Source organism: Gigantopelta aegis, chromosome 10, assembly GCF_016097555.1.
Source record: "Gigantopelta aegis isolate Gae_Host chromosome 10, Gae_host_genome, whole genome shotgun sequence".
NCBI lineage: Eukaryota > Metazoa > Mollusca > Gastropoda > Neomphalida > Peltospiridae > Gigantopelta > Gigantopelta aegis.
In genome coordinates this window covers 49,747,215-49,769,795 of record NC_054708.1, presented here as the reverse complement: position 1 = coordinate 49,769,795, position 22,581 = coordinate 49,747,215, and the positions used below count along the sequence as shown (strand labels likewise).

The window sequence follows — 22,581 nt, the reverse complement described above, 5'->3', positions numbered from 1 at the left end:
TTTTAGTATACGTGTAGGTTTTGTGATCTGTCCCATATAGTATATCAGACCTGTCAACCCTCCCGGATTCCGCGGGAGTCTCCCGGTATTTGATCAAATCTCCTTTCACCTGTGCGGGAGACAGTTTCTCCTGTTAAATGACATTTTTGTAAGCATAAAAAAAAAAATCGATACTCTCTTGTCAAAATAACATAAGGGCAGTAACTCTACCTTTTTTTTCTCATTCGGAAAATGTCGACTACTTTCGTTTTCTAAGAATGTAACAGGCCGAATTGTCCCGACTGTTTAACCTTTGCCGAAGTGAGAATTGTGGGATAGCCTATTTATATGGTTAAAAAAGCACATGGAGTTTATAAAATGACGTGTTATTATGTTTGTTGTCATCGTAATGTCTACGAAGCGTGTTGCCGCTAATTCAACAGGCTGTGTATTGACATTCAGTGTTGCATAAAAAAATTAAAAAAAACTATCCAATTTAGTTCTAATAACACCTCTGAATTGTAAAATGTCTTCCCACTGGATTACATAATGCAACTATGACGAATCTGAACTGCCAGACTCCGAGTTGACAGCGATACACACGATGCATGTTAAAATCACATGTTACAGCAAGACAACGAAAATACCAATTAGCTGTATAAACATACTTGTGTCAGTTAATTTTGTATGTTTGTGCAGTAAAATGTTGGTTATAAGGGTACTCTTCAAGAAATTATTTTTGTACAATTAAAAAATGTTGTGTTTGACATTGACATAAAGTTACTCACGGAAATGGGTATAATTCCGGTATATTTCACACGATGTCCGTAATGAGGTTTTACTTATGATTAATGAAAATACAATGTTTATTGCATCATTATAATGATTTTAAATAAGTACCACGCCACCGTTCCTCATTATAGTAAAAACTGAATATTAATTTATAAGATTTATATAAATTTGTCTTTGGTACACTAACCACAAATGATAATGTAACGCAACCTGTAACTTACAGTGTAAGGCTGTAAGTGTAATGCCGTAAATGTACTAATAAAAAATAAAAAATCTTGTTCATGTTCTTAACATTTTTGGATAAAATATTATTATTTTTTTAAATATGTATTAAATCATAATAATATTTAAACTAAAAAAAAACAAAAAAAAAAAAAACAAAAACAGTTTTTAATTTTTTTTTTATTTTTTTTTTAATGCCAAGATCTAAGGTTAAAAAGTATATATGACATTATATAGTATTCATATAACTTATTGTAATAATGTTTTTTTTAAATCTTGCGATTTTGGGTTAAATTGTGTGAATTTAAGAAATCTCCTGCTTTTTGACAAAATCTCCTGCTTTTTCAACACACACCTCCTGCTTTCTCTTGACTAAAGGTTGACAGGTCTGAGTATATATGTATAGTAACATTTCAGTGTACATGTAGGTTTTGTGATCCGTCTGATATACAATTATTTTAATGTATAGCTCCTAGAAAACGAAGGAAGGAAGGAAGGAATTGCTTTATTTAACGACGCACTCAACACATTTTATTTACGGTTATATGGCATTGAACATATGGTTAAGGACCACACATATTGAGAGAGGAAACCCGCTGTCGCCACTTCATGGGCTACTCTTTCCGATTAGCAGCAAGGGATCTTTTATATGCACCATCCCACAGACATGATAGTACATACCATGGCCTTTGTTACATCAGTTGTGGAGCACTGGCTGGAACGAGAAATAGCCCAATGGGCCCAACGACGGGAATCGATCCTAGATCGATCACGCATCAGGCGAGTGCTGTACCACTGAGCTACATCCCGCCCCCTCCTAAAAAATGAATGATTTTTGTTACACATGTGTACATCATACTTAAATGTTTACACAATGCGTCCACTTCATCATTTTTGTCAATGTTATTACAATGACACATAAATATCATGTTGTATGCACATAAATTAACATGTATGAATATATGTACCGGTAAGTATTTTTCATCACTAAACCATCAGAAGTTACAACTGACTAGGTGGTAATACAAAGCCTTGTTTACATTCACACAAAACTGGTCTAAAAACTATTTTATTAACTATGACTGGTGTAATCCAAGAGTGAAAAAATAAAAATAAACGTTTGACTTCCAATAGCCGATGAATAATAAATCAATGTGCTCTAGTGGTGTTATTAAACAAAACTAACTTTAAAAAAATAAATGATCATCATGATCATCATAATAATAATAATAATAATAAATCTATATATATATTTTTCATAAATCTTCTCAGGAATGTGACCACACCCAAAAGGCAGAAAAAAACAATGACTGCAAACTTTCAATAAACAACTTTAGGAAAGAGTTAAGTTGATTTTATTTGGAAACATCAACATGTTTAAAAGTGACCAGTTTCTGCCATTGCTCCATTGTTTGAAACCTCTGCTTTATAGTAACAGTTTCCTCAAAACTACCAAAGGACCCATCTTGGTATTATTTATGCCTGATTAAAAAGTGTAGCAAAGGTGGGGTTTTGCAGTGCCTCGTGAAAAACGCATTTCCCCAAAGAGGAAACTTATGTTTTTAACAGCACAACGCTGATGCAGTTTGACATTTGTTGCCAGCCTGTTATGAACACTAATTCCCCAGACTGCCGGTCTAAGCTACAGCTCTGATTGGTTTTATTGCATGAAAGGCCATAACTTGGCAACCATACTGCTTTTACTGTATTGCCCGTCTGCTTTCATAGTTTTAATAAAACACCAATCAGTTTAAAACTGAAACTTAATAGGATGACATCCTGTATCACAATGTATGATAATGTATGTATTGAATCTAGATTATTAAAAGATTTATAAGCACGAAGCCTGATTGATACTGATTTTAAGCCTCTCTTTTAGAACAAACTGTTTGTTGTCTTTGGTTATCTCTGATAATTTATGCAATCCATTAGAAGAAATTTACAATTAAAATGAATGAAAATGGCTACTACTGTTGAACAAGAGGAGAACTCCATATCCCCACCTCACAAACATATGATACCACCGAAGGTTTCTTTCCTCATAAAAACCTTAAAATTATCATTATTAGTAATATTACCTTTAAAAGAACTACTTTAACATGTTCTACAACTGATAAATTACTAACTGAACTTATATTTTTGTGTGGATTGGCACACTTTGTTACATATAAATATATTTATCTATACTGAATCTAAACTGTTAGATCTAAAAGAAGGAAGGAAATGTTTTATTTAACAATGCACTCGAACACATTTTATTTACAGTTATATGGCATCACACATATGGTTAAGGACCACACAGATATTGAGAGAGGAAACCCGCTGTCGCCACTTAATGGGCTACTCATTTTTATTAGCCTCAAGGGATCTTTTATATGCACCATCCCACAGACAGGATAGTACATACCACGGCCTTTGTTACACTAGTTGTGGAGCACTGGCTGGAACGAGAAATAGCCCAATGGGTTCACCAACGAGTATCGATCCTAGACCGACACAGCATCAAGCAAACACTTTACCACTGGGCTGCTTCCCGCCCCAGATCTAAAACAAGTGCTGGACTGCCTGAAATAAAATGTATTTTAAACATCAGAAGCTTATGAACCACCTCACCTAACAATGCCCAGCATGCAGACAAAACGAATCCAAATAATGTTTGAAATAAGAAAAGAAACAGCCATTCCTAGGAGCGCTCCAAAGGTGCTACATACCTGAAACTTGATTCAATCCAAACAACAACTTAAAGTAATACACATGTTCCCGTATTCTGCCCAGCATCCCAGTTGTGATTATTATGCTACAAGAAGAATGCTGATGATATGATTAGGTGGCAAAAGGGCTATTCTTTACTGAAGGAAGAACTTTACAGCAACTGTGAGTGGAGGTGCGGCTCAACAGCTGTGAGGTAAATGCACATGGATGAACCACATGCATCCCCAATATCACAAAGTTCCAATGTAACTCACTACATGTACAGTATGGCACAGCCTGTACAGTCGAGCTATATGTATTTAATGCATTCACACGGTGGGTTTGCAATGCTTTCAATGCTCTATTAAATTTGCGTTATAACAAATAATAAAAACAATAGCCCTTGTGGAAGTAGCAAACAACAAAAAGCCTTGTTGAAACAACAAGTTAAAAAATCAATAGTTCGTAGTTCAACATGTATTTAGTTTATCGTAAGAAATAATTAAAGAGAACTACTGAGATTTAGGAAAACAAGACATGTGCATGTGATTGCCATTTTGTGTAAAATCCACAATAAATTTACATAATAAAATGTTTGTACATGTATGTAAATGACCAATATTTACTACAAAAACCAAACAAGAGGTGTATTTTGATCCATTGTTTTAATGACTGAACACCTAGAATGTTCAGACTTTGTTATTAAACAGTGTCACCATAAATAACAATTGCTGACAGTTAAAACAGGTTTGGATTTTAAAATTATGCATGAGTAATAAACCACAGTGTATGTCCCACAGTGTATGTCAGGTCCTGACCAAGATATTGCTGTGACAGGAAGGTTTTATCTTTCAGACTACTGGGACTATTTTTTACATTTTAACATTTATTTCAACCACTATGTCTTTAGGACCACCTACATCAGGCCTAAACAACTCAAACCCTAATGATAATTAAGTACACAAATAACAATAATCAGTATTGTTAACAAGAAATGCCTACTAATAATAGTATGTGACTTAAAATCATGACAATTTATTGAGTTATTGCACTAACAAGTATATTAAGACAGAAAACAAAGAAAAATGAAGCCAGTGTACTATTTCTGTCAAGTAAATGACCTAGGTTACAGGAATTACCCTATTTCATGGTCAATCTCCAGGAATGGCATTATAGTAATAATACACTAACGTCATTGGCATATTTGCCTACTAAGAGAGATCAAGACATGACATCCATCTGAATACAGAACCATTCAGCATGTAGAGTTAAAGTGTTAACCAAGCTTCATATAAGTCAATCTAATTATATGTAGGTCTGCAGAAAAAGGAAAAAGAAAGGAATATTGTTTAACAACACCCCAGCACATTTTAAACTACAGCTACATGTATTTGGTGTCTAACAAATTGTTATTTCGACATTTGGTCTAGAAAGAAAGAGAAAAATCTGCTGGTGCCACAGACTACTCCTTCCAAAAAGATTCTTTTGTAAGAAAAAAAAAGAAAGAAAGAAATGTTTTATTTAATGATGAACTCAACACATTTTATTTAGTTATATGGCATCAGACATATGGTTAAGGACCACACAGATATTGAGAGAGGAAACCCACTGTTGCCACTTCATGGGCTATTCTTTTCGATTTGCAGCAAGGGATCTTTTATATGCACCATCCCACAGACAGGGTAGTTCATACCACGGCCTTTGATAAACCAGTCGTGGTGCACTGGCTGGAACGAGAAATAGCCCAATGGGCCCACTGACAGGGATCGATCCCACACCGACCATGCATTGAGCAAGCGCTGTACCACTGGGCTACGTCCCACCCCGAATCTTTTGTATGTACATTCTCAAAAAACAACACATTACATACAAGACGAATGTTCCATAAGGTCCCATTAAATTGGTTTTGGTGTTAACAATTACCCTAATTAGTAGAAAACAAGCCATAATTTTATTAAATGCTATTAAAATTAACTTGCAGATCTATATAGAAAAGCAATACCACTGAGAAATTTGTAAAGAAGAATAGCTTTTTGGTATTCAATATCTGTGTTCATTGTTAGACATTTAAAGAAGATTTAGGTATCTTACTGTGATTTATCCAAAATATTGTGTGCACTTTTACATATATTTTTGAGAATCTATCTAGATCTTGCTTGCAACAAAATTCCCCAAGTAGTGCTAATGCAGTTTTGAAGTGCATGCTGTATATTTATAAGCATTAAAGTAAAGTAATCTGGAAAGGGGCAAGTATTCATTCACATCTGTAAAAAGGATGAATATTATGCACTTAACGCTGTTTTATGGGCTCATGTAAATCTGGCATAAGATGAGATACAAATTACAATACAGGAAAGCTTATCGACAAGCCAACACTGATCAGACAATGGCTCAAGTGGAGAACCATCAGTCCATATAACTGGTCACAAACACCAAACTGGAAATACTGTACACAGCCTTATAACTGGCCACAAACACCAGACTGGAAATACTGTACACAGCCTTATTAATTATTCATCATGCCAATTAGACCACAATTACCAGTAAATACTACTGAACAAATTTGACGTCAATACCACTGAAATAGGATATCCATGTACACTACCGCAATTACCAATATTATGTTTACAACTGGATAACAAAAGATCACTGGTAAATTGTAAGTGCACTAAGTGACTGTAAAGAGGGACTGTGAACATACTGTCACCTGTTTGAACCAATTATTACAATTTCAGGGTTTTTGCCAGAGGGTAAAATGGTTATGGCGCCAAACCCAAATATTTTGGCAGATTTTATTTTTTAAAGTTAACTTTTTGATAAAATTAATTACTCTTATCATTACTATATCATTTTCTTAACCCTAACCATAAACTTAACATATTTGTTTCTAGGGGAGGCCCCCCATACCCCGTTGACTGTGGTTGCATTCAATTCCATAGCACCATACCCAAAATTTTCTTTTTGGCAGAAACACTGAATGTACGTGCATGAATTTATTAAAAAAACAAAACAAAAAAAAACACACCAAAAATAGAAGAAACTCTTGCTCAAATGAAAAGAAAATTTGACTATGTTAAACCTACTCGGGAAGATTATATTTGGTATAATCTTATATCCCACAAAGTATTACTTGAAAATATATATTCATGTATGTACTTTGATTTGTTCTTAACAGTGCTTACTGAGTTCCTGTATAGAGAAAGTCGTATTGACTGTTGACTGGCTGTACTGGCCCTTGATGTCGCCTCAAGCTAATACAGCCAGTGTTGGGTGCATGTGCGTTATACTTTAGCATGCTCATATACCACCATACCACTCAGTATGTAAAGCCAGGGGCTCAATCCAGGGCAGACCAGTGTTGGGTGGTGACTCAATTGGACCTATAACACAGCTGATATGAAAACACCCATTTAATAACATAATATTACAATAATAGTATTCTTTTTTTTCTATTCTAACCAGTAAATTCATGTCATATAATATGAATTATCATAAGTCACCGAGTGTAGCTGGTTCCATTTAAATGAAAAATGTGTTACTGTACTTGCCATTAAAATCAGCATGATTCTTATTGTGAGGAGCTAGTGTAGTAACAAATTTTTATCATATAATATCTTACATTTCCAGTGCAATCAAAGTATGTGATATTTTTCACATCACAGAGATTAAGAATTTGATAACTTTGCAAAATTAGATGTAAATTAATCGAGGTCATGACACTACGTTTATTGACATTTAAGTAAATGTACTAGGGTGACACTCCATAATTGACGACACTCCATAATTGACATATGTATTCATAGTCATAAACAAAACAAACAGTAACTGTACACTGAAAGTTCAGTGTTTAGAAAACAAAAAACATAAAGCACTAGTTTATTTTCATGTAACTTGTCAGGGTATCCATATCAACGTCATATCCATTCAAAAAGACCCTGCCATCTTACATCATTTGAATATTGCGTAATGGCTGACTGGAATTAAAGTTGCTCAAACAGTTTACAAAAACATTTTGTATACTGATGGAAAGAAATAAAGGATCACATAGATAGCAACAAGAAATAATGACTGCATCAAATATCAATTCATATTGTCAGAAATCGACTGGAAACATATAGGCAGCACATTCAACACTACAGACATTCAATCCCACATTACAACTTGGTATGAAATACAGCCATTACTACGCTAGTAGTGAATTAAATTTGGTCTACAAATTGATGTGTTCCCTTATTTCTTTTCATCAGTGTATTAAGCTTGAGATTATATGATAAAGAGATGACTACCCTCGTTTTTTCTCATATCATCAATATCATATATTAGGAATAACAATAATACAGTGACATTCAACCCACATTACTGACATTGTTTACAACTGTCGCAAATGAAAATAATGATAATGGATGATAAAAAGAATACCCCCCTCGTATCTTGTGATATAATTTATCAGCACTCAATGATAAAAGTATAAAAATCCTCGGCAAGCCTTGGATTTTATTCTTTTATCAACTTGTGCTAATAAATTATATCACAAGCCACTTGGGGAGTATCCTCTATGTCCTGTTTTGTCCAAATCAACCAATCAGCTGTCATTTTCCCCCCAATTTATTTTAAGTGTAAGGAGTTATTGTATTTACATGTACGTCTATAGTATACAAATACTGATTCAATGGTTGCTTGTAGCAACTTTAGCTATGGTAGTATATTTATATCATTGTTGTGTTCAAGGGTGATATGCACCATAAAGGTACACAGCCATTGTAAGATGTTTCCCACAAATAAAATATCTTAATGGCAAAAATTACATACTAAATAGTTCCGTTACATATTTAAATTCTTAATATAGTTTAGGATCTATCAGTGTCTATATATTCAATATGTTTCTGGTCATCCTAATGTAGTCCAAGCTGGATTTCGATCTTCCAATAATTTTGTATACATGTAAGAAAAAACAAAAACAATTAGGAAGTAAAATGAAGTAAGACCTATTGCAAACACTAGGATGATCAGAAACACATTTAATACACAGCTACTGATATTTTATGCAGAATTTTTTTTAGTCATTTAAATGTTTCTGAAAGATGGCAACCTCTTAACAAGAGCCATAAGCTCAGGACAGTCCCTTTAATCAGTGCCCATTTGGGGTCAGACAGACTTACAGTGATCCTGATATCTGGGCCCCCTTTTATGAAGCGATCTTCGCACTAAAATCATCTTTAGTGCCCATCTATCTTACACACTTCAGATGATTTTAGCACTTAGAAATACTTGCTTCGTAAAACAAAAGTGTGGTCTACATTAGTACCCAAATTACCATCAAACAAGTGATGAAAAACAACAAAATGTTACTTCTTGTTATCACTGGTTATGGTAATCAAATGCGATCAGATATTTTTCTAAAGCAGATTTAAAAAAAGAGTTAAAGTTTGTTTTGTTTAACGACACCACTGGAGCACATTGATTAATTAATCCTCGGCTATTGGATGTCAAACATTTGCTATTTGTGACTCGTATTCAACAGAGGAAACCCACAACATTTTTTTCTTACTGCAGCAAGGGATTTTTTTTAGATGCACTTTCCCACAAACAGGAAAGCACATACCATGGTTTTGACCAGTTGTGGTGCACTGGTTGGAATGGAGGTGGTTTAATCCTGCGACACATGCACCTCAAGTGAGCTCTCAACTGACTGAGCTAAATCTTGCCCCCTAAAGCAGACCAATTAAGACCATAAAGGGTTTTTTGTGGGGGGAAAAGTAGAATTTGGCTGACTACATGTATACATGTACAAGTCCTGGTGCAAGTACATCCATCATCCCCCATCAACTAACACCTTCGGGTCGTGTCATAACAGCTAGTATGTGTACACGTAACTCAAGTCAGCAGATCACCACCAACTGAACACATATACTAGTATTACAGGGCTTTTACAACCAACATGTACACACAGTGTATCACTGTATGTAACCAGAGGCAAACACACCACATGCTTAATCCATACCAGCTGCAATAACCAATAGGACTGCCTGGATAATTATCAACTCAAACAATTATCATAAAGCAACTCATTATTCTGTACTTCACATACATGTACATTCTTTTGTTGTCTAAACGTGCAGTCTGTTGATGGTACTTTTAATATAGGAAAAGAAAGAAGTGTTTTATTTAATGACGCACTCAACACATTTTATTTACGGTTATATGGCGTCAGACATATGGTTAAGGACCACACAGATTTTGAGAGGAAACCGGCTGTCGCCACTACATGGGCTACTCTTCCGATTAGCAGCAAGGGATCTTTTATTTGCGCTTCCCACAGGCAGGATAGCACAAACCATGGCCTTTGTTGAACCAGTTATGGATCACTGGTCGGTGCAAGTGGTTTACACCTACCCATTGAGCCTTGCGGAGCACTCACTCAGGGTTTGGAGTCGGTATCTGGATTAAAAATCCCATGCCTCGACTGGGATACGAACCCAGTACCTACCAGCTTATAGACCGATGGCCTGCCACGACGCCACCGAGGTGGGTCTTTTAATATAGGAATATACAAAGAAGAAAAACACATTGCGTTGTTTATACCATACAAATTGGTGATTTATGCAAATTGGCTGCTAAATGGTAAAACATTCAAACTAACTCATTGGAATTATGAAAAACAATGCTTCAGTGTTTCATGCATTCAGCAAAGGTTGTCATGAACATTGTCATCATTGAAAAACATAATTACATCAACATTTAACAAATTTAAGAAACTTAAGGAATTCCATGTTACAGTATCTCCATTCCCATTAAGTTATAATAGGATTTCAGATCATGATCCCATACAATATTTTTTTACAGCAATTTAAAACATTCTGAATACAGTTCTAAATATAGTTATTATAATTTTATATATGGTGACTGAGGTACACATCTATTATAATACACTGTTATGTATTTCACATAAATTGGTTCATTCAAAAGATAATGAAAATATTTAATTTTACCTGTCTTCTGTCAACATGTGAACATTAACTGCTTGAAAGCTTTATGATTCTGTGTATATTTCTCATGGATCTACATGTATATAAATATATATGTGAAATTGTAAACTCCACGATGAAGTAATAAAATATTAACACTACATGTATTTTATTCTGTAACATGCTACAACCATGTTGGAACGGCATTTATTTTAATATAATTACAAACTTTCCACCGTTATAAGACTTACCCTATTCTGATTGGGCAACATGACCAAAAAACTGAATCCTTTGACAAACCTCATTACATAAAATAGAACGTCATTACATAAAACAGGTTATGGAAAGAACGTTAGAAACTGATTTATCAGCGTTTCTGCCACAGGGTAAAACCCGTATGGCGCCATACCCAATTTTTTTTTTTTTTCAAGTTAACTTTTTCACAAAATTAATTACTCTTATCAGTACTGTATGATTTTCTTAACCCTAATCCTAAACTTAACCCATTTTCATTCTGGGGGAGGCCCTCCATACCCCCTATTGACTGTGGTTACATTCAGTTTCATAGCGACATACCCAAAACATTTCTTTCTGGCAGAAACACTGTTTATAACTAAATAAGTTGTGTTGTTTATAATTACATGTATAAAATGTTTTGATGGTTTTTTGTGAATTTATCGAAGTATAACAGACACAAATTTAGTATAAAATCACTTACCTATGCCATGTAATGTTATACAATTTATGACATCTATAAATTCACCAAAAAAATTACAAACAATTTTTATATAATATATATACATACACACACACACACAGAGAGAGAGAGAGAGAGAGAGAGAGAGAGAGAGAGAGAGAGAGAGAGAGAGAGAGAGAGAGAGAGAGAGAGAGAGAGAGAGAGAGAGAGAGAGAGAGAGAGAGAGAGAGAGAGAGAGAGAGAGAGAGAGAGCGAGAGAGAGAGAGAGAGAGAGAGAGAGAGAGAGAGAGAGAGAGAGAGAGAGAGAGAGAGAGAGAGAGGGAGAGAGAGAGAGATGATGGGAGAGAGAGAGAGAGAGAGAGCCGGGAGCGAGGAGAGGAGAGAGAGAGAGAGAGAGAGAGAGCGAGAGCGAGAGGAGCGAGAGAGAGAGAGAGCGAGAGCGAGAGCGAGAGCGAGAGAGAGAGAGAGAGAGAGAACTTTTACATGAGATTTTTATCAAATTAATAATTAGGAAGGAAGGAAATGTTTTATTTAACGACGCACTCAACACATTTTATTTACGGTTATATGGCGTCGGGCGTATGATTAAGGACCACACAGATATTGAGGGAGAAAACCCACTGTCGCCGCTTCATGGGCTACTCTTTTCGATTAGTAGCGAGGGATCTTTTATATGCACCATCCCATAGACAGGATAGCACATACAACGGCCTTTGTTACACCAGTTGTGGAGCACTGGCTGGAGCGAGAAATAGTCCAATGGGCCCACTGACGGGGATCGATCCCAAAACGACCGTGCATCAAGCGAGCGCTTTACCACTGGGCTCTGTCTCGCCCCTAATAATTAGGAATAAAAAGACATAGCCTTTGGGGACATCTAGACAGGATGATACATATAGCCTTTGATATACATGTTCCAGCCACAGGGTACTGTTTGGGACAGAGAAAACAAAAAGTTCTAGAATCCAGGGAGGGCAATTGATCCAGTGACCCATCACACCCCAGGCTCTACCAAATATCAGTCTAAACAAGGATTCAATTGCTTCTTGGAGAAACTGTGTAGTAGATGATTTACAAAATGTTTTTTATAATAATTATTATAATAACAAATTTAAAATAAATAAATTTTAAAATAAATAAAACAACTATGCATGGTTCTGTAAATCAGTAAACAAGCTTTTCATGTTAGGACATGAAGGTAAAACCAATTTGTATACACACTGGACACCCACCAACATAAAGTTCAGTACATATTGTTTTGTAACAAGGCTATGAATAAATGACAGTGATTGACTGTTGATTTTTTCCTAGTTCACCTCACCTAGTTTTGGGCACATACAATTACTTGTATTGTTATTGTTTGTAGTAACTAGTTAACCCCCTGCAGTTGATAGAAGGAAAAACTGTTTTATCACCCAGTACTTGTCCATTTGCTTAAAGGTTAACTCCAAAATAAAACACGTCAATTTTTTATTTTATATGTTTTGTTTTCTCAATAACACTAGCAAATGTTATTCATGTTTGTTTTCACCTAAGCACTGCAAAGTATTTTACAAAATATTATACCAATGAAAAACCTTTTGAATTTTCCCCACAAAGACGAATGGCTTATCATTCTTGATTGTGTCATCATTTCAGTCCTATTAATAATCTTGTATCTAGACTCTTACAAAAATTAATTCTAGATTTTCATCTCCACCCAAAGTTGAAACCAAGGATAAATGCCTCCTTCCCAGGGTTTTTTTCTGACAAACGAAAATTATAGAAACGATATAAACCACTTTATAAATATTGTTTTGAGAAGTGTTGTTTCTTTGTATTTTATTAACTTTCAGAGATAATTAAAAACAAAAAGTTCTATTTATTCTTTTCAAAAACACCATTGCTCTGCTGGGGTAATATTATTAATAAATATACATATATACATAATAATAATAATAATAAAATCTTTATTTATAGATAATAGAAGGTAGCTCAGTTAGTTCTACACACCAGTGTATGTATTCAACTATTTTTGCCATTTTAAACTAATTCATTGTAGTATAAAAGCTATCAGAGGCATTAAAAAAAAAAAACCTTAAGACTAACTGTTTCCATGTCATCAACTAACAGTACTTACCAATTATTCAATGGAGATATGACAAGTTCATAAATTATTAGACACCAGGTGTTGATTGTTAAATAGTAAAAAAAAACAATCATGGAAGAATGTTATTTAAGATCAAAGTGGTGAACAAATAGGTTGTCTGAAAGATATGACTACTGACCAAATAATGGACTTTATGAATGACCCTCATATAATACAACTTACATCTATGTAGAAATGTAAAGTTTGAAACAAAAAAACAGACAAAAAACCACTACAACAGGGGACGATATTTCAAAATCTTAAGTAATCGAAGTCAGTTCACGCAAGTTTTACTTAGGTAACCGATTGTTCGGTTACGTGAATATAGTTCTCATAACTGATGAGTTAGGCCTACCTAATCCTAAAACTACTTGAAATATAAACTGATTTTCACTTTCATTACTGATACTTTTGATATCATACTTTTAATTTTAGAATGTAATTGTTCACCGTGTAACCGATTGGCCGTTCTTGTGATTTTAAAGTTGCGTAACTGAGACGCGAACAGAACGGTTCCCGTGAAATATTGTGCATCATTCAATTTTCCATTAGCAGCCTTAGGGATTGAGCGATTTCTCATTCCAGCCAGTGCACTGCAACTGATATATCAAAGGCCATGGTATGTGCTATCCTGTCTGTGGGATGGTGCATATAAAAGATCTCTTGCTACTAATGGAAAAATATTGCAGGTTTCCTCTCTGAAACTTTATGTCAAAAATTACCATACATTTGACATCCAATAGTCGGTGATTAATAAATCAATGTACTCTAGTGGTGTCATTACACAAAACAAACACTTTGTTTTAAAGATCAAGATACATGTACTTTCTGCCAGACACAGAATAGCAAAGTGCAGCACAAGTCAACACAGAGACAAACACAAATGGGCCAAATCCAGCCTCAGTGCAGCAATGTAAGCAATAACATACTATGTTGTAGAACCTCCCTACTTTTTAGTATAGTATGACTATGAGTCAGCCAGTCTCACATTAAATACATTGATAACTATAATTAGTAGAACCCTGCTGGGCATAATGTATAGAGATTATTATATAACAACCATATTTCAAAACTTAATCAGTGTAAAATTACTTATCAGGGTTTTTTCCAGCTCTAACCAGTACTTCTATTACTGGAAAGTCAAAGAAAAAAATGTTTTATTTAACGATGCACTAAACACATTTTATTTACCCATGCCTTTGGCGTCAGACATATGGTTAAGGACCACACAGATTTTGAGAGGAAACCCGCTGTCGCCATTTCATGGGCTACTCTTTCCGATTAGCAGCAAGGGATCTTTTATTTGCGCTTCCCACAACAGGATAGCACAAACCATGGCCTTTGCTGAACCAGTTATGGATCACTGGTCGGTGCAAGTGGTTTACACCTACCCATTGAGCCTTGCGGAGCATTCACTCAGGGTTTGGAGTTGGTATCTGGATTTAAAATCCCATGCCTCAACTGGGATCCGAACCCAGTACCTACCAGCCTGTTGACTGATGGCCTAACCACGACGCCATCGAGGCCGGTCTACTGGAATGTCAAAGACAGTAAGTGGTATATATTGGCCTTCTTGTAAAAAAAAAAATACAGTGTGTCTCTACCCACTAACCCATAAAAACTGCCTATGAGAACATCAGCTAACTTTATCAAATTAACAGGGCTCACCTTGTCCATGGCCAAAATAGCCATTTGTTAATTTTCATACAAAGTGGCTGCAACATTCTAGCATTTGGCTGATAAAATGTAAAAAGTATTGACTTGAAACAAAATTGTTGCCAGTGTGCAGTTTCTGCCAGAGGGTAAAACGGATATGGTACCATACCCCCATTTTTTGGCACATTATTTTTTAAACTTATTGCTTAATTTTCAAAGGACATGAAATGCAGTCCAAATTTAAAGATTTCAAACCCAAACCACCTAGTAGGGGTTTTAATGATCAGGGCTCGAAACGGCATGTGGCCACGTCACCAAATTTGGCACGAATGATTTTGTTGTTTGTCTGTCAGTTATGCAAAACCAATATCAACATAAACAACGGATCGTTTGTGCAAAAGCTGTAATCGTTCATCAGAAAATATTTACAAAAAATTATCAGGTTTTTTGGAAGAAAATAAGCCTACATTGCCGGTGTTAGAAAGATACAATATATCTGTGTTACTGTACTACTACTTTTATTATAAAATGCTACCTGCGTTAGCATGCCACTGATATTATTTACAATTTACAGTAGTTTTCTGAAATACTCAGTCCTGATGTAATGATAATCGGTGCTTGAAGCATATCACAGAATCTTTATGGGTAGTTTCTTAGAATATTACATTATATACCGATGCAATTTAATGATACTGATGAAAACAAAATATCGCTCACTGCTATTCCAAAGTAATCGGAATAAGTCGGCCGATTACTGATTCTACGCGGAGTGCGACATTTGTATAGCTTCTTTTGGACTGAATCAGATCTATTAATAGCAAAATCAATGTCATTCTAGCGACAGTATCTAGTGATGGACAAAATCAATGTCATTCTAGCGACAGTACCTAGTGATGGACAAAATCAATGTCATTCTAGCGACAGTACCTAGTGATGGACAAAATGACCGCTAATATTAACTTTGTGATTGTCAAAGCATATCCGTACATAGCCTCATCTGGCTCACACGAAGGTACCTGTGCAGTTACCGTTAGATTGATTTAGTTTAACACCCATTTTGCCTGTCACAAGAGCATGTACCAAGTATTACAAATGTGCACCGCAGTGGCGAGATCGCGTACCACCATTGAGGGAAAATTGTGTTCTCTTTACTATGAATAGCATTTTACAGAATTTCTAATCTCTAACGATCGAAACTGACGTTAATAAAATTTGGTTAAATTATATCGAGGTTTCAAAATGTTAGACAAATATCATCTACAGATCAATATTGTACTTGTTTAAGCTTAAACTGAAATTGGTTAAAAAAAAAAATTAAATCTTTCCCAAAAGAGGTCAAAAAAGATTTTGACACCAGTCGATTTCCGTGGGTCAGTCGGGTTAGGACAAACAAACCAATGTTTTCGCGGCTCCATTTAAGAAGGGTGGCCTGCCCCGCTACTGAACCTCTGATTGGTTCAGCAAAACCAGAACTGCCCGTGACTGTCAGATCAACAACATATTCAGTTCAATTAAAAGACGAGACAGCTTGTATTTCATATAAACTTTTTTGTAGGCAAAATAAGGAGTATGTCTTTCCACAAACTCGACCAACAACAATATGGTTAATAAGCTGCCCCCGCCCCCACTCCTCTTTTTTTTTTTTTTCAGTGGGTTTTTTTGTTTTTGTTTTTGAAGGGTATGGTGCCGTGCAAACACCCTTCTTTAATTTTCACCCAGCGAGAACACTGATTACCAATAGTTAAGACAGACTCGGATAATAAAATATACTATAAAACTGTACAAACCAATAATCATTATCAATAATAATATAATATGATTATTGTTAATCAGTCAGTTTACCAGTAATATTAATATATTTATAAATGACACACCAAAGTTGTTGATCAATTGAGTTGACCAGACACTGGGGTGAGTTAGTAATTATTTTTTTCGGGGGGGGGGGGGGGGGGGGGGGGGGGGGGCGGCGGGCGGCAAGTTGATTAAACAGTTTGGAGTGAGTTGACCAACTGCTAAAGTGAGTTAGTTTTGGGGCCAATTGACCAACATTCATTCTAAGCTGTATGGCCAATCTGGCATCTTGCTTCATAATTAATATGACCACATTAATTGCTCCTTTTTTAAAAATATATGTACACATGCATGCATACATATAAACATGTATATGAATGCATACATGTGTATGCTAAAACCACTATCAAATGATATGTGGCAAGTCACTGTAGCACTAAACATATAACTAAATTGTTTTATTTTGTTTAAAGTATATATATTTAGTTGTTCATTATTCTTATCATTAGCTTTATTACTGTGTTTATATGTATAATTAAATGTATATACACCATATGTAAGTACAGAAATTAAGCATTTTGTATTGTATTATATTAAATTATATTGTATTGAATACATATGCATGGATACTTAATTTGACAATATGACTACATCTCAACTACCATTACTGCACACAAATCAAAAGAAAAAAAAGAATGAAATGTTTTATTTAAAAATACACTCACCACATTTTATTTACGGTTATATGCCGTCAGACATGTCACATATGGTTAAGAACCACACAGATATTGAGAGGAAACATGTTGTCGCCACTTCATGAGCTACTCTTTTCGATTAGCAGCAAGGATCTTTTATATGCACCATCCCACAGACAGGATAGTGCATACCACGGCCTTTGATATACCAGTCATGGTGCACTGGCTGGAACGAGAAATAGCCCAATGGGCCCACCAATGGGGGTTGATCCCAGACCGACCGTGCATTGAGGGAGTGCTTTACCACTGGGCTATGTCCCGCCCCCAAATCTAGAACCGTTTTACTGTTGCCTTTAAACCAAGCAGTTAAGTTATGGGTTTTTTTTTTTTTTAAATCTGTTATTATCAAATAAATATGATTAAAGTTATTATAACATTAATCTAAATTGGGGAGCAAGGCCAATCTCACAAATGTTTGGGGTAAAGTGATCAATCATCAATATAAATTGGATTTGGGGCAAGATGACCTAATCCAAATCATACCAATTACTCATAGCATGATTTACATTGTATGGAAAATTAATGTACATCCAAAATTTCATCAACAATAAATCTTTATACTGTAAAAAAAAATTAAAAAGAAAGAAAAGTGTTCAGATGACTGTATTACATACTCGTTCAATGACAGCTTCCTCGATTCCTTCACTATCAAATCAATCCACCTGTCTTCAGCTTGGTGTTGACAGCAGACTTGGGTACAACTGTCATTAAACACCGATCATCAGCAATATCTTCACACGAAAAAATCATTTACACAAAAACTACAAAGCACTTACCATTATGTTCTGCAAATATATTTCCAGAAGAAATTCGAGGATCTTTTGTCTTTGCCTTCAATTTCCCGGAACTAGGTTTGCTTTCTTTCCCCTGCGCACCCCCCATTCTTTTTCAAAGCGGACGAAGCCGCAGGTTTAGCCTTCCGTAGAGCACCTGCAGACATTAATCCACATATTTAGTATTGACTCTTACATGAACATGTGTTATACTTATAACATACACTACATGTATCATATTAATCAAGCCGTTTGACACCAAAATCAGTATTTTACATTGTACTTCCTCCCTTATTCGGTGGCAGCCATCTTGTTGAGTTCAGTTTATGAAACCGAGGCTGGTACCAACTGACCTTTGACCTGACTCGTCTAATCCTAAAACAATACATATTTTTGGTATGACACTTTTATTCCACTACACGAGCTCGATTAAGATCGCAATAAAATTTATGCATAGCATAACTGGCCGATTAATTAATTAAGTAGGCGTATTACAATTATTATGCTGATTTGTTGAATTATTGATATATAATGTTTATTTATTAATTTAGTGCTGCCACATCGACTAAACCATATTTATAAACTCCAAAAAAGTCGCCCACCTCTCTATTTGACAAGTCATATTTACTATTATTTATATAACCTACATTTCATGTGTGAATTTTTTTTTTGACTTTATAAATGTAGCCTAATATTTAACAATACGAATTAAATTAAAACTTTAAATGAAGACACTGACAAAGCTAAATAATACGAAGCCATCTTTTATTTCCGCCATAAACGAATTCTGGTAGCATTATTTAAAAATGGGAATAATCCGTCATTCAATTTATTATTATTATTTTTTAAAATAATTAATTAATTAATTCTTTTAATGTAAATTGTAAGGGAAGTAACTCTTACATAAATATGCACCGCAAGTCACAACCGATTATTCCCCTTAAAACATTGACCAGATTGCTATGGGGAAAAAAAAAAAACGAGGGGAAAAAAATGCCTGCATTTTTGTTGGTACATTTAGACCTGTTACATATTGGTTTGGGCCGAGACGTAGAACAGTGGGAAAACACCCATCGCCTGATGCGTTCAGTCTAGGATCAATCCCCGTCAGTACGCCCATTGGGCTATTTTTCGTCCCAGCCAGTACTCTACAACTGGTGCAACAAAGACTGTGGTGTGTACTATCCTGGCTGTGAGATGGAAATATCCCTTATGTAGCTGCTAATCGAAAAGAGTAGCCTATGGAGAGGCGGCAGCGGAATTCATCTCTAATTATTTCTATGGTCCTTAAACGTATGTCCGACATAACCATAAATGAAATGTGTTGAGTGCGTTGTTATAAACATTTCTTTCTTTTTTTAATATTGGTTTTGTAATGTGTTGTATGTATGTATGGATGAATGGATGGATGGATGGATAGATGGATGGATGGATGGATGGGTGGATGGATCATGGATGGATGAATGAATGAATGAATGAATGAATGAAGAGATGAATGGATAGATGGATGGGTGGATTGGTGGATGGAAAGAAAAAAGATTTTTATTTATTTATTTAACGACGCACTCAACACATTGTATTTACGGTTATATGGCGTCAGACATATGGTTAAGGACCACACAGATATTGAAGGAGGAAATCCGCTGTCGCCACTTCATGGGCTACTCTTTTCGATTAGCAGCAAGGGATCTTTTATATGCGCCATCCCACAGACAGGGTAGTACATACCACGGCCTTTGATGTACCAGTCGTGGTGGGACTGGTGGATGGATGCACGAATGAATGAATATATGGATGGATGGATGGATGGATGGATGGATGGATGGATGCCATATTCACCTTCTACTCTGCGGAAACAGAAACGTGAACAGTGTGAGCTGGCACATTGTCAAGCAGTGGGGTGTAGGAGGCAGAGCACTCGCGAACAATTTGACTGGTACCACTGTTTTCTATCACATCACATTCATGTAATATTCGGCACAAAACACAGTCTAGCTAGCACCAGCGATCGCTCGTCCTGAGAATGCTTCTGGTGTATGACGTCTGTCTATACACAACCACCAGCAAACAAAACAAACCCTAACAACAACAAAAAACAAAAAACAATAAATAAATAAAATGAAAAAGTCATAATCTTGCCCACAAACGAAACCCTTTGACGAGGTGAGCAAGAATTCTTCAAAATCACATTTAAAAATTAGTGGAAATGTCCAATATTATCCTCTTTTGATGTAATCTTCTTTCTAGAGACCCATCGTCCTGGGGGAAAATGTTTCATGCTTAAGATGTTGATATTAATTGAATGCACTTATTTTCATTGTATTTGCAATGTGTCGGCAGTAATTTACCAATAAAAAAGTAAAATGTTTTCATAATACCCAGTAACCGTGAGGTATCGTCAATATTCGCCCACCTTATCTTAAATCTGCAAGATATCATTCAAATATTACATAACGCTATTCCTTGTTGTTAAAATTAGATAGCCCTACCCCCTGTAGCGTCCCGTAATGCTAGAACATACACCGCCAAACATTACGTTGAAATACTACTCAAAAGAATTTAAGGGTCAAAAATGTATAACCAAATAAGTTTCAGAGTGTATTAGATTGATGATGTAAACTACACCAAATTTTTTATTTATTGTTCCATATTTACAAAAAAACACAAATAAACGTCACTGTATACAAGAAAGTCACATGACATGCTGTCAAAGTTGAAGGTTGTCAAACATGGATTTTACACATTAGAACATTCGTTTAATAGTGTGTGAATCCACCCCTGGCGCGAATACACTCGACACATCGTTGCCTCATGCTGTTGATCAGACGTCTGAAGAACTCTTGGGGAATGGCCTGCCACTCTGCCATAAGAAGTTGACCCAGATCATGAAGGTTGGCCGGAGGGGCATGGTTATCCCGAACTCTCCTGCCTAATTCGTCCCAGTTTCTCTATTGGGGCCAAGTCAGGCGAATATGCTGGCCAATCCATCCTGGCGATACCTTGTTGTCTGAGAAAGTCCGTTACCACCCTGGCGCGGTGGGGTCTGGCATTGTCATCCTGCAGAACTGCCCCGCCGCCAATCTGCTGAAGGCCTGGGAGAACCAACGGCCGGATAATCTCATTCAGATAAAGGATTCCATTCAGATTGCCATCCACCACATAGAGGGGGGTCCTGTGGTGGATAGAGATGCCGCCCCACACCATGACGCTGCCACCACCGAACCGGTGACGTTGTCTAACGTTAACGTCAGCGAAGCGCTCCCCAGGACGTCTGTAGACACGAACCCGACCGTCGTTGAACTGGAGACTAAACCTGGACTCATCAGTGAACATCACTCGACCCTACTGAACACGTTGCCACCGCAGATGAAGCGTGCACCAGTGACGTCTGGCCGTTCTGTGACGTGGTAGGAGTGGTGGTCGAACAGCCTGGCGACGGCAGCGTAGATTATTGGCTCTCAGATGATTGCGTATGGTTTGATCAGACACTCGAGTTCCAGTCGCAGTCCGCAGATTGTCACGTAATCGGCGTGCAGTGGTTGTGCGTTGACGTAGAGCCTTATTGGTGATGTAGCGGTCCTCTCTATTTGTAGTGTTTCGGGGTCTTCCCGAACGTGGACGATTTCGAACAGAATTCGTTGCTTGGTATCGTTGCCACAGTCGGCCAACGACACTCTGACTGACACCAAGTCTCAGAGCAACATTTCTTTGCGTGTTGCCATCCTGAAGCCAAGCAATAGCCCTTCCTCGATCTTCGATAGTCAGTTGAAGTCGTACCATTGTCGAATTTGGAGTGTGCACCGTACACGAACGCAAGCTCCAATTATACGGAAATTCAGCATTGGGAACATGGAATACACGTGCAAAGCGTGCAAATGAAGCGCTTTGTGAAAAAGCAAGTTATGGGCACTTAGCAGACCTTTCGCTTTCGCCCTAATTTACGTGCAAATGTAAGCATGTTTTCGCCATTAGAACTAGTCGACAGTGTCAATGACAGTGGATTTTAATTCATTTATGGGTTGCTTAGACCCACTTTCGTCAAAATGGAACAATACCATGCGTGACATTATGGTCTAGCTAATATAATTGACATTCAGAAAATAATGTCGAAAATATCATCTGACCCTTAAAT

The 22,581-nt window shown here is 36.2% G+C and overlaps 1 protein-coding gene across 1 annotated transcript in view; it reads right to left on the bottom strand.

The window, feature by feature from the left end:
- Positions 1 to 18,756, bottom strand: part of LOC121382632 (tyrosine-protein kinase ABL1-like) — a 43,888-nt gene extending 25,132 nt beyond the window's left edge. The window contains exon 1 of the mRNA XM_041512161.1: positions 18,453 to 18,756. Within this exon, the coding sequence (XP_041368095.1) occupies positions 18,453 to 18,558 (106 nt within the window). The 5' untranslated portion in view covers positions 18,559 to 18,756. The remainder of the gene's footprint in view (positions 1 to 18,452) is intronic.
- Between the last annotated feature and the right edge of the window lie 3,825 nt (positions 18,757 to 22,581).